The following is a 13,382-nucleotide window of genomic DNA, read 5'->3' as shown; positions in this document are numbered from 1 at the left end:
TGGTAGGGACATTAGAGAGTAAGCTCATTTGGTGCAGACACTGATGTAGCTTTTCCAGTGTTCTCTGTACAGCATTGCATAAAATGTCAAAGCTATAAAAATGAATAATACAAAATTAATAGTTTGTGTGACTATGGTGTAGGCATTATATTGAAAAAAAAATGATGTGAATGACCCAGTGTTCTTTGTACAGCATGCCAAATATATAATAGCTATATAAATGTATAAAAATAATAATAAATGTGTGTTATTTTGCTGGGGACATTAGATTCTAAGCTTTTCTGCTTCAGTCCTACAATGTACAGCACTGCAGAATATGTCAGAGCTATATAAATTCTTTATTTAGCCATTTTGTCAGCCGTGCCAGGCAGCTTTGAAGCTACCGCTGCTCAGTGTAGTCACCTGGCTGCCTTTAATTGACCTCAGCAACCTGTTTGATTGCAGTGGGCGGTATTGGAATCCAATGGGCCGCAGAGGGTGGGCTGTGATACCCTTAAAAAATCAGGCAGTGCTGCTGAGTTCTGGAATCCCTGAAGCTGTTGGGCAGTCTGGCAAGCCGAGAGCGGGATTTTCCAGACACGCGGACAAGACTCCTTCAGCATGGGGTAGGTGGACGTCTTTGCTGGTTTCCGAGCCCGTGGACCTCCTTGGTGCAAGACAAGTGGGTCCAGGAAGTGATACGGTTTAGCTACAAGATCGAGTTTCGTTCTTACCCTCCGGAAAGCTTCTTTCCTTCCAATGTGCACCTATCCCCGAACCGATTGCAAGCTCTCTTTGGGACGGTGCAAGACCTGCTGCTTCTGGGTGTGATTGTCCTGGTTCCGACCTCGGAACAGTTTCAAGGTCTTTATTCAAACATGTTTGTAGGCAGATCTGCGTCGAGCATTTTCTGAGCCTTGCAAGTTACATTTGGTCTCGCCTCCGCCCCTCATGTCTTCACAAAAGTGTTTGCCTCACAGTACTGGGCTATATTTTGGATGACCTCCTCCTGTGAGCAAAGTCCTCTGCTGCTCTGGTGGACTATGTGGAGATCACAATACAGACCCTGAGGGAGTTTGGCTGGCTTCTTAATTACCAGAAGTCTGCTCTCAATCCATCCAGAAAATTGTATTATCTGGGTCTGACTCTGGACTTAGCTCTAGCTAGAGTATTCCTTCCTCTGGACAAACTTCAGAAGTTGCATGCTGTGATTCATCTCCTGCTGTCCAGCAGATGGTCATCCTTCCGGATTTGCATGCAGATGCTGGGCCTGATGGTGTCTACCTTTGAGGCGGTTCTGTTTGCATAGTTCCATAGGAGGTCCCTGCAAAGGGAGATCTTGGTCAAATGGGACAGGTGTCCGAAGTCTCTGTACAATCAGAGCCGGCTCAGCCGGGAGACCAAAGGGTCTCTGGTCTGGTATCATCGACAGGGCAAATCTTTTCTACCTTTATATTGGACAGTGGTCACCACGGATGCCAGTCTGTCCGGGTGGGGAGGTGTCCTGAGTCAGAGCTCCGCTCAGGGTGATGGCTGGATAGTTTGTCTTCAGAGGGTGTCCAGTGCGGATTCAGTCGTACAGCGCCATGATCGTGGCTTAAGTAAATCACCAGGGTGGAACAAGAAGTAAGTATGTTGGCAGCTCTGGGGGTAGCCGGCACTCTACGGTGGGCAGAACGCTTTGTTACAGCGCTCTGCACCGTACACATTCCGGGGGTGGAAAACTGGCAGGCAAGTTATCTCAGTCGGCAGGCGTTGGACCAAGGGGAGTGGTCCCTTCACCCGGATGTGTTTCATTAGATAGGTCTCCAGTGGGGCATCCCCCCAGGTTGATCTGTTGGCATCTTGGCTCAACAGAAAGGTTTAGAGGTTTGTGGCATGGTTGTGCTGGTGGCCCCATGGGAATTCCGGTCATTCTAGTGGCCCGGGACTGGCCTCGCCGGTATTGGTAGGCTGACCTGGTGCTGCTAGTCGCAGACGTCCTTTGGAGACTGCCTCTCAGGGAGCATCTGTTGTCCCAAGAGCCAATCTTCCATCCTGCTTTACAGTCGCTGGCTTTGACGGCTTTGCTGTTAAAAGCCAGGTGCTGAAGGATAGAAATTTGCGGGGGTCTGTGATTCCGACACTGCTGAAAGCTAGGAAGTCTACCTCTAGGAAGATCTACCATTGTATGTGGAAAGCGTACATTTCGTCGTGTGAGTCGCTTGGTGTTTACCCACGCTCTTTCTCAGTGGCTTGGGTCTTGACCATCCTTCAAAGGGGGGGTTGAGCAGACCATGAGTACCATCAAGGGCAAGGTGTGGGCCTTGGCGGTCTTTTTTCAACTACTCCTGGCCACGCACTCCCTGGTGCGTACCTTTTATTCAGAGGGTTCTACATTTGACTCCACCGGTGCAGTCTCCTCTTCCGACTTGGGATCTGAACTTGGTGCTTTCAGTCCTCCAGAAGCCTCCCTTTGAAAATATTAAGGAGATTACCCTGCTTACGCTTTCCCAGAAGGTGGCCTTTTTGGTGGCGATCACTTCTGCTCACAGGGTAGCAAAATTGGCAGCGTTATCTTGTTGCATCCCTTACTTGGTGGTCCACAAAGATAAGGTGTTCTTTGCCCCTGTCAGCCGTTCCTTCCTAAAGTATTTGGGTGTACCTGGCAGCTAGGGAGTCTTTTTGGAAGTCATTCTCAATATTTGTGCTCACAGATGGGCCAAGAAAAGGATTGTCGTCTTCCTCTGCGACCATTTCAAGATGGATCAGACAGATGGTGACTCAGGCCTATTCGATCAAGGATCAGGTTCCTCCTTTCTCTGTAAAGGCTCACTCTACTCGGGCGTTTAGTGCTTCTTGGGCCTTCCGTCATCAGGCGTCAGTGATGCAGGTTTGGAAGGTGGCCGCTTGGTCGTCGGTGCACACTTTCAACAGGTTCTATAAAGTGGATGTGTTGGTATCTGTGGATGGTTCTTTTGGCAGCAAGGTTTTGCAGGCTGCTGTTTAGATCAGGGATCTCCAACATATGACCCTCCAGCTGTTGGGAAACTACACATCCCATGAGGCATTGTAAAACTCTTGACATTCTCGACTCATACATGACTAGGCATGATGGGAATTGTAGTTCCTGAACAACTGGAGGGCTATAGTTTGGAGACCCCTGGTTTATATGGTCTGTTCCCTCTTTGGGTAAGTATGGTTTAGGTGGGCTCCAGTTACTTTTTCGTTGAACTCCTGTTACACGGTTGGCTAAGGTTTAACCTTGGGAATTTTTTGCTGTTCCCACCCCTCATGTTTGACACTGCTTTGGGACGTCCCAATTGTCAAGAATCCTAAGGAGCTGTGTCTGTCAATGAACGAAAGAGAAAATGGGATTTTTGACTTCCCTTAAAATCCATTTCTCTGTGTTCATTGACAGACACAGCACCCGCCCCTCTATGGAGTTGTAATACTTCTGACACTGCTTGTAACAAAACTGAGTACCTACAGTATAGCAGAGAGGGGGAGTATACTTCCTGCAACTGGCAAAAGGCATGGTCGAGTTCTTTTTCTGCCTGGTGTCCTACTCCTGTATAAACTCACTGGTCAAGAATCCTCAGGAGCGATGTTTATCAATGAACACAGAGAAATGGATTTTACAGTAAGTCAAATCCTATTTTTTTGGAGGCAGTAAATACAAACTATACTTTTAGAGTCACTTCTCACCATCATTCTCTCTGCTTTATTTTTCTCCGCAGAGGAAGTCATGCTTGCAGAAGAAGATAAGAATGCTGAAGAGAAATCCCCCTTAGATGGTAAGATAGCATTTCTATTACATCATAAAAAAATCTCCTATCTGCTGAAAACAAATTTAATGTGCACTATCTATTTCAAATATAAGCTTCTGTAAATGTCAAGATTAAAAAAAAAAAAAAAATTAATTTATACTTTTAATCCAAAGAGAATACTAGCACAACTCTGGGCGAAACATTTTTTTAGTTCTGTATGGATATGGAAAAGGATTAGAATTTTATTGCTGTTTGTGTCCTTGGAGAGATTTTTCCTCAAATCCTGTTGTGCCACAATAGCAGAAAGTGAGGGGAAATCTCTCTATCAGAGAGAGAGACCACAAAGAAAACCCAACAGCCTCCCTCTCTTTATACACACTTCTCTATACTGTAAATGCTGATTACAAAAATATAAAACACAAAAAAAAGCCCAAACTACTGTTACTTTCTGTTTTCTGATAAAAATACAAATTATTTATTTATTGCATGTGTTTTAAAGAACTACCATAGCAAAAATATTGTATTTTGGTAATTGTATGTGGTTTATGTCTGTAAAAATAACATTCAGTAAACAGTAAGTGTATTCAAACAGATTTATACTCAGATGAAAAGGTTAAATAAGAAAAAAAATTGTAAAAAAGGGGCAGACTAGATGGACTACTCAAAACACTTAAACAATTAATTTCTGTTGAACATGGACAACCACACACTAATCAAAATTTCAAAGTTTAGTCAGTGTATGGCCAACTAGGGACTTCCCTGTCCATTGCAGGGGGCAATGCTGCTGTGCAATATCACTGCAGAACAGGCAGCATAGTAACCCTGTAAAAGTACAATTAATGTCTCCTGTAAAAGTCCTAAATCCACTTACTATGTGATGCACAATCCTCATAAATTCAAGGAAACTTACTTTACCTTCTGTAACTAAGCTATATTGTCCATCGTTTGCGTCTCCCACCCACCCTCCCCCAGACACTGCAGCTCACAATGGGAGGGTTACACCAAAAGCAGCAGTGCTGCTAATCCAGAAAGCAGCGGGAGGACAAGGTGTGGGCAGGTGCTGATTGACACGCTGCAGTGATGCTGACATCCACACACCCTGCATTATCTCTTCTCACTGTAGTGCAAGTAGGCACAAGCTACATGAGAGTAACAACTCTGCTTTGAATTCAGGAGCAGTGCAGCATCCTTGCCACGCCGTCACAGGAAGCTGCATTAGGTGGACTTCACCCGCAGGATCAACAGGTATTTATGGGACTGTGAGTGCAGATACCCTTATAAATAAGTGTTACAGCGCACATTTTTTAAATACAAGGCCATAGTTCTGTAGAAAAATAAATGGATGTGGGGAAAAAAAAAAACAGATTTACCTCCAGAATCAACACGTAATAAAAGTATGTTAAAGGGGGGCTCTGAAACAAAATCTGCCATGTTAATGCTATCGACAGACTGTCATTTTTTTTTATTTTGTCCATAGCTTCACTTCAACTAGTTATTTTTGCTGGAGGGAGAAGGGTATTTTCTCAATTTGGTGTAATTTGCTCTCTTTTAAGCTGAACTCTAGGTATGATCTTTATTGTATAGTTACATTGGTCCAGCTTGACACAATGTAAGCATGTATATCTCAAACCTGATGGACTGCGGTTGGCACTACAGTGACAGACTGGGTTCACACTGAATTCGGAGTGGCTCGCAGCAGGGGGTCCGGTGGGTTTCAGGTCAGAATTAGGTCCGAATTTTTGACTGAATTCGGACCAGAAGACACACAGGACTTTTCTGCCAGCTGCTCCGCAGCTGACACGGAGCTGTGCATCCAATTCACAACAGCGTCAACCCAGCCTCAATCTTTCAGGTCCTGTGCCATCTGCACACTGACCACAGGGGGTCTTTCGCTCTGCACTGCCACCATTTATGGAACACCTTGTGTTTTTTTCAACTAATACAAGACATTCTCTGATTGGATGAGATGGAGATTCTGACATAACTGCCCCTCCTTTCATCTAGTCAGAGAATGCCTTATTTTCATTGAAAAAAAATTCTGTAAATGTTGGAGGGGCCGAGCGAGTGACCTCCTGTGGTCCGTATGCAGAGGTGAAGCAATAAATCACAGGATCCAGAAGATTGCGGCGATCATTTAAGTACTGCCAATTCGGGATGAGCTGAACATGCCTGGATTCAGCTTGAGACAGGTTCAGTGAAAAACAATGCAGTACAGGTGCAGAATCTGAACCCCATTAAAATCAATGGAGCCAAATGTTAAAAACCAATAATAAAATAAATAAATAATAAATAAATAAGTAAATAATAAATAAAAAACAATAATGCAATCTTCTAGGTTAATAGGAATAGGATTGCCAAACAAATGATACGGGGCCTGGGGAACATGTACCAAAGCAAAAAAATAAAATTTAGCTGGGAGCAGAGATTTTAATATACAATATAATATAATTTTAATGTTTAAAGGGCAACAATAACTTTCTTTTTTAAGCAATGCTGTTTTTTTTTTTTGCTAAACAAACAAAAACGAAAAGTTTCTGTTAGAAGTTTTTGAAAATAAGTAATTTTTATTCTTCCCTGATGGGCACTGGTGAGGCTGCACTGATGGGCACTATTAAAGAGGCACTGAGGAGGCTGCACTCATAGGTGGCACTGAGGAGGCTACACTCATAGGTGTCACTGAGGAGGCTGCACTCATAGGTGGCACTGTGGAGGCTGCACTCATAGGCGGCACTGATAGGGCTGCACTGATTATCAGGGCACTGATGATCATTGTCCTGATTATCCCTTTAAACAATGTACTCTCTCAGACTTGCTGGTATGAGTTCCTTTTCCTCATACAGAGACAGAGTGTGAGGAAAGGAAAGCTGATAACCGGCAAGTCTGTTTACATGTGATTAGCTGTGATTGGACACAGCTAATCACATGGTAAAGGGTCGCTGTGAAAGACCCTTTACCCCAATCTGTGATCAGCTGTGTCCAAAGGACACAGCGGTCACAGAGCGCACACATGGGAAGACGTCCTCCCAGAACTGGAGAGCCGCACTGTGGCCGTCTTTTGGCTATAGGGCAGTAGGGAACGGGTTACAAAGCATGGCTGGGGGATGCTCTGGCTGTGTAATGGTGCATCTTTTCCATGTATACAACCTACTGCAGCAAAATTGACTTTTACAAGAAAAATTCTGTTTAAATTGCCAGCAAATGACAGCCTCGGTTTCTTTATTTCTGTTTGTAAACAAATGACCAGGGATTCCCTTCATTTATACCAGACTAGATCGATGAGGGTCTGGCATAGATGTTAACCGGGACCCCCATCCCCCCCCCCCCCCCCCGCCCCCCACAGAAAAAAAAAATGTGGGGTTTCCCCAAAAACACATACTAAGCAATTATCCTTAATGACAGTTTGGTATGGACTTTATAGGGAAGACCCCATACAAAAATCTAGAAAAAAAAGCATTGGGTCCCCTCCACAAATCCACACCAGTCCCTTATCTGAGCATGCAGCATGACAGGACAGAAAGGAGGGGTGCATAGCAGGCCACATACTCCTGGATGATGTCATTGACCAAATATGGACATGACCATATTTTGTTACTGATGTCACGAGAATCCCTAACAACAGTTGACAGCAGAAGAAGGAAGCTGTCATATACTGTATATAAGCAGGAGAAAAAACTTGCTATATATAAAGTTCTGCTCCCACACAAAAGGGCTAAAGCTCCTGCATTCTGACAACTGCCTTAACAAGCAAAATTCGACCTGAACTGAAAACTGCTTTGGAAATTGCCTAGCAAATAACACACCTGGTGTAATAGAGCACTTACTTACATATTGCCATTCTCCATTTCAAACTTTTATTTATTATAGAAACGCCCCTTTGTCTGTTTGGTGAATAGCTTTGTGTCTAATTGTTTCTAGGCAGGGATAGATTTATTTAACTACTTAATATACAGGAGCGGAGGCTGTTTTATTCTTTTTTTTTTTTAAGTTTGTGTCATGGACGAGCGTATGTCTGCCATGATAGCTTGCGGAAGACACGGCTGTCAGTCCTGTATGATTGACAGGTCATTTAAACAGTTTTCCATCTTATGAGGTGTTTTAATCCCACCAGTCACTTTTAATTTTCTGCTTAGCGCAGAGATACACACAGCCCGAGTCTTGCTTGTTACTTCCATGGCCCAACGCGTCCGCACACAGGAAACAGCTCCGTTCTAACATGCTGCAATGTAATGAATAATATATCTTCTCCTCTTCCTCCTAGTGCTGAAACGAGCTACCATTAAGAAAAGTAAAAACGATCTTATCCATGCAGAGGAGGGCGAGGATCACTTTAACGATATCTGCTCTGTAGGTGAGTCTTTTAGGCTGCGGTCAGCCTGTGGTTACTGTTTTAGTAACATTCTCAAGATGCATCTTCTGGGTTCCCGAGCCCTGGTAGGTCATCTAATGTCATGCTGATTTTTATTACCTAAAGAGTATGTAGCACGCATAAATGTGGTCACACAGGTTAAAGGTCACTTCTGGCTAAATAACCAATTATACAAGTGTAATATCTTAAATGTTTCACCTGAAAAAATATTTGTAATCCATTTTGGCCAGCCTTATGATTCACCCAACTCTGCTTTACTGCAAAGATTCACCCAAGGCTTGCTTCACTGCACAGTAAATTCGCCTAAGGCCCCTTTCACACTTGAGCGACTTTACCTGCGACTTGGGACTGCAAAGTCATATGACAAGTCGTATTCCATGATTTCCAATGAGTACCGTTTATATCGGTGCGACTTCAAGTCACAATGACTTCAAAGTAGTCCCTGACTTTAATGCATTTTGAGGTACATAGACCTCAAGATTACACAAGCATTGCCTCAAGCCCAGTCAAAATAACGCGACTTTTAGGTCGCACAAGTGTGAAAGGGGCCTAAATTAGATTCACCCAACTCTGCTTCACTGCACAGATTCATCCAAATCAGATTCAACCAAATCTGCTTCACTGCATAGATTCACCCACGTCAGATTCACCCAACTCTGTTCACCCAATACTGCTTTACAGCATAGATTCGCCCCACTCGGCTTCACTGCATTGCTTTACCCACCTCAGATTCACCCAATACTGCTTCACTGCATAGATTTGCCTAACTTTGCTTCAACCAACTCTGCTTCACTGCATAGGCTGTTCACTATTATAGCTTTGCAGCTTCCTGTAACACCTGACGGCATAACATTGTCATGTTGTTAATGCCCTTCCAGGTTCTCTTCCTTCTTTCTCTATGCTACCTACACGCTTTCAGCTCCAGGTGCATGAAACATGTTAGGCAGATAGCACTGTGTAAAGTGATATAGACCAACTGACTCTCAATGTGGCTTGTGCTGTGCAGGGGGTTTGTGGATAGAAGTTAAAAAGATACACTATATTACCAAAAGTATTGGGATGCCTGCCTTTACATGCACATGAGCTTTATTGGCATCGCAATCTTAGTCCGTAGGGTTCAATATTGAGTTGGCCCACCCTTTGCAGCTATAAAAGCTTCAACTCTTCTGGGAAGGCTGTCCATGAGGTTTAAGAGTGTGTCTTTGGGAATGTTTAACCATTCTTCCAAATGCACATTTGTGAGGTTCGGCACTGATGTGGATGAGAGGACCTGGCTTGCAGTGTTCGCTCAAATTCATACCAAAAGTGTTCTTTTGGTTTGAGGTCAGGACTCTGTGCAGGCCAGTCAAGTTCCTCCACCCCAAATTCGCTCATCCATGTCTTTATGGACCTTGCTTTGTGCACTAGTGCGCAGTCATATTGAAACAGGAAGGAGCCATCCCCAAACTATTCCCACAAAGTTGGGAGCATGAAATTGTGAAAAATGTCTTGGTATGCTGATGCCTTAAGAGTTCCCTTCACTGGGACTAAGGGACCAAGCCCAATCCCTAAAAAAAAATACCCACATCATAATCCCCCCTCCACCAAATGATTTGGACCAGTGCACAAAGCAAGTCCATAAAGACATGGATGAGCGAGTTTGGGGTGGAGGAACTTAACTGGCCTGCACATTGGGTTGCCACTTCATCCCTTTAAACCAGGACACACATTAATTACACAGGTTCTGTGGCTGATTAAGGTGGTAATTAAACTCACTTGGTGCCTTATGTGCATTATATTAGCCTCAGAACCTGTGAAATTATTATGTCCTGGTTTAAAGGGATGAGGTGGCAACCCTACCTGCAGAGTTCTGACCTCAACCCGATAGAACCTTTGGGAGAGATTGCAAGCCAGGCCTACTCATCCAATATCAGTGCCTGACCTAACAAATGTACTTCTGGAAGAACGATCAAAAATTACCATAGACACACTCCTAAAGCTTGTGGACAGCCTTCCCAGAAGAGTTGAAGCTATTGTAGTAGTAGCTGTTATAGACACAAAGGGTGGGCCAACTCAACATTGAACCCTACAGACTAAGACTGGAATGCCAATAAAGTTAATGTGCGTGTAAGGACAGGTGCCTCAATACTTTTGGTAATATATTGTATATTTCAGGTATTTTCATATTATATTACTGCTGTCTGCAAGGTCAGGTTTTACAGGATTGGGAATAAAGGGGTGAGTCTGACACAACAGTCGTTTGCATGGGAAGTGAGTCTGCGAGTGAAGTTTTGTTTTTATGGATTACCTCTGTGTAATCCTCTGTGTAAGGCATGGTGGTAATGTTAATGTTATACAACTCATGATGACCACCAGAGCCAGGGATTGTAGTTGAAGTATTTAAAAATATATGCATGTCAGCACTGCAGATCTCTTCCATCCTCTTTACAGCTACATCCTGTCTATATGCATGCTTCCCAGCAACTGCAGCGCATCATTCCTCAGGTCATGGAAAACTCTAGAACTGCCATATATGAGTGAATTGTTCAAGAGACAGACACTACAAGCAGAGTATGATCCCCTCCCTTCGGAGACTGGGCCGCAGGGCAGTATTCCAACATGATAACAACCTCAAACACACCTCCAAGATGACCACTGCTTTGCTAAAGAAGCTGAGGGTGAAGGTGATGGACTGGCCAAGCATGTCTCCACACCTAAACCCTATTGAGCATCTGTGGGGCATCCTCAAACGGAAGGTGGAGGAGCGCAAGATCTCTAACATCCACCAGCTCCGTGATGTCGTCATGGAGGAGTGGAAGAGGACCCCAGTGGCAACCTGTGACGCTCTGGTGAACTCCATGCCCAAGAGGGTTAGGGCAGTGCTGGAAAATAATGGTGGCCACACAAAATATTGACTCTTTGGGCCCAAGTTGGAAATTTTCACTTAGGGGTATACTCACTTTTGTTGCCAGTGGTTTAGACATTAATGGCTGTGTGTTGAGTTATTTTGAGGGGACAATACATTTACATACAAGCTGTACACTCACTACTTTACATTGTAGCAAAGTGTCATTTCTTCAGTGTTGTCACATAAAAAGATATAATAAAATATTCAGAAAAATGTGAGGGGTGTACTCACTTTTGTGAGACACTGTAAGTGTTTCTTGTGCGAGGTCGTGTTTGTCATAGCAGTATTGGCTGGGTGATGGGAGAAAACAGCCCTGGGTACTGTTTCTTTTTACTACAACAGTCTTCCTTTAAATGACAGCTCCAGTCTAGAGGAAAGGCTTTCACACATCCATTTTAATCAATCCTGATCAACATTTAATCCATTTTAATCTATCTTACTATTCACTGAGATAGAATTCTCACGCTGAGAACTCAAATTAATGCCAGAATAATTACAGCCCAGATTTGAGTAACTGCATACTATTACAGGAAAACTATTATCTGGATACAATTTTCAATGTGGTAAAAAATTAATAAATTTCACTTTAAATTTAATAGGAAACACGCACTGCCTGTAGAATAATTCTGGGTGACCTTTCCCGGAGACATCTGTTTAGCCCAGTAGTGCTTAGCTGACAGCTCAGGAACCCAATGAGACCCAGAGTACTACCACTGCGCCACTCCTAAAGCTACTGATTGATGCGAGATGCCAGCCTGTCTGAAAATAGCCAGATATGGCTATTTTGAAACACAACCTGATTCCACAGCCACATGGCTGCCCCAGTTACTGTCCTTATCCCCTGTGATAAGGCACCAAAAGCACATGCCAGTGCTTTATATCTCCCCCTGCTGCCTCCATTGTCAGAAACCAAGCCTGATGTTCAGGTTTAAGGGTACATTGGCAGATGGTGGTCTCTAAAGCTGGGTTCACATATATGTGAATTGGATGAATTTTACACCATATCCAATTCACATAACATGTGAGTTTGTCCGGCTTTCAATAGAGCCGGGTCACAGATGTCCGGGGAGGCTGCCGTGTGAATTTGAAAAGGGTCCTGTGCATTTTTGGGTGCAGTTCAGGCGCAAATTCAGGGAAAAATTTTGCACCTGAACCAGTGAAGACAAACGCACAGGACACTGGTCTGCAAACTGCAGCCGGATCTGTGTGAACCTGGCCTTAAAATGCTTTTTCAGCCATCTTCAGACTTCTGAGGGCACCTTTAACTTTCTAAAAAGGAAACTTTGCCTGCCATAAATCCCAATTCTTTTTCTACCCTTTCCACCCTATCTTTCTCTTTTATTGAATATTTTTTTATAGCAGAAAGTAAAAAATAATGTTTTATTCAAAATTTTCAGGCCTTTTTTTCGCCAAAAAAAAAAAAAAAAAAGGAAAACCCAGTGGTGATCACATACCACCAAAAGAAAGCTCTATTTGTGTTTACAAATAATATAAACTTAGTTTAGTACAGTGTTGCATGACAGTACAATCGCCAGTTAAAATAGCGCACTGTTGTATAGCAAAAAATGGCCTGGCCATGAAGGGGGTAAAATCTTCCGGAGCTGATGTGGATAAGGACTGGTAAGCTGTAAAATATAACATTTTTGGTTTTGGGTTCAAATGTTAGTTGTCAGTGGCTGCAGTACTTTCTTATGCCCCGTACACATGTGCAGATTGTCGGCCGAAAAGATTCGGCCGACGACCGATCGGCCGATTTTCGGCTTGTTAGTGTGATGCTTCTGACAGCCGACAGCGCACTTTCGGCCGATATGAATCTGTCGTGCAGGCATTAAAATTTTTGTATGCCGACACCAGAGCGGCCGATTGTTCGCCAGTCAGTACAGAATTCGGCCGACAGACCGCAGATTTGCAAGACTGGGCATGCTCAGAAAAGAAAAAACACAGGGAAAGTTAACCATCACATGACATCACTTCTGCAGTCGGCTGTAGTCGGCGGACAAAATTCTTGTGCAGTCTTTTGCACTTTTCAACAGACACGACAGCCCGGGGACAAAAGACGGCCAATCGTTCGGCCGGCGATCTGCACGTGTGTACGAGGCATTAATCACTAACATAGAACAAGTATGCAAGCTCCTAATCTCTACACCTGGTTAGTGAATCCACAGCCAGCCACAAAAACACAGGTCAGCAATGGCAAGCAATGTATACAGTATAGGATGTAGCTTTATGTACAGGTATCCCTTTAATCCATTATAGTACAAGCAATCCCCTCCCTGATGCTATTAAGCGATTTGCAGCTCTGAGCTCATTAACTTCCACAAAAGAGCCAATAACAATATAAATTGCTCTCTGGATTGTAATTCATCTTATATCTTGTTATTGCATGTGAGATACTAGTGTA

At 43.6% G+C, this 13,382-nt stretch overlaps 1 protein-coding gene across 1 annotated transcript in view; it reads left to right on the top strand.

Annotated features, from left to right (window-relative positions):
* The window catches only part of CACNA1B (calcium voltage-gated channel subunit alpha1 B), a 450,568-nt gene that overhangs the window by 256,066 nt on the left and 181,120 nt on the right, over positions 1-13,382 (top strand). The window contains exons 9-10 of the mRNA XM_082263407.1: positions 3,699-3,755; positions 7,987-8,076. Of these exons, the coding sequence (XP_082119533.1) occupies positions 3,699-3,755; positions 7,987-8,076 (147 nt within the window). The remainder of the gene's footprint in view (positions 1-3,698; positions 3,756-7,986; positions 8,077-13,382) is intronic.

This window comes from Pelophylax lessonae (assembly GCF_965119305.1).
Source record: "Pelophylax lessonae genome assembly, chromosome: 7".
In the NCBI taxonomy this organism is placed as follows: domain Eukaryota; kingdom Metazoa; phylum Chordata; class Amphibia; order Anura; family Ranidae; genus Pelophylax; species Pelophylax lessonae.
The sequence above is the reverse complement of the archived record's forward strand: the minus strand, read 5'-3'. Positions and strand labels throughout refer to the sequence as shown.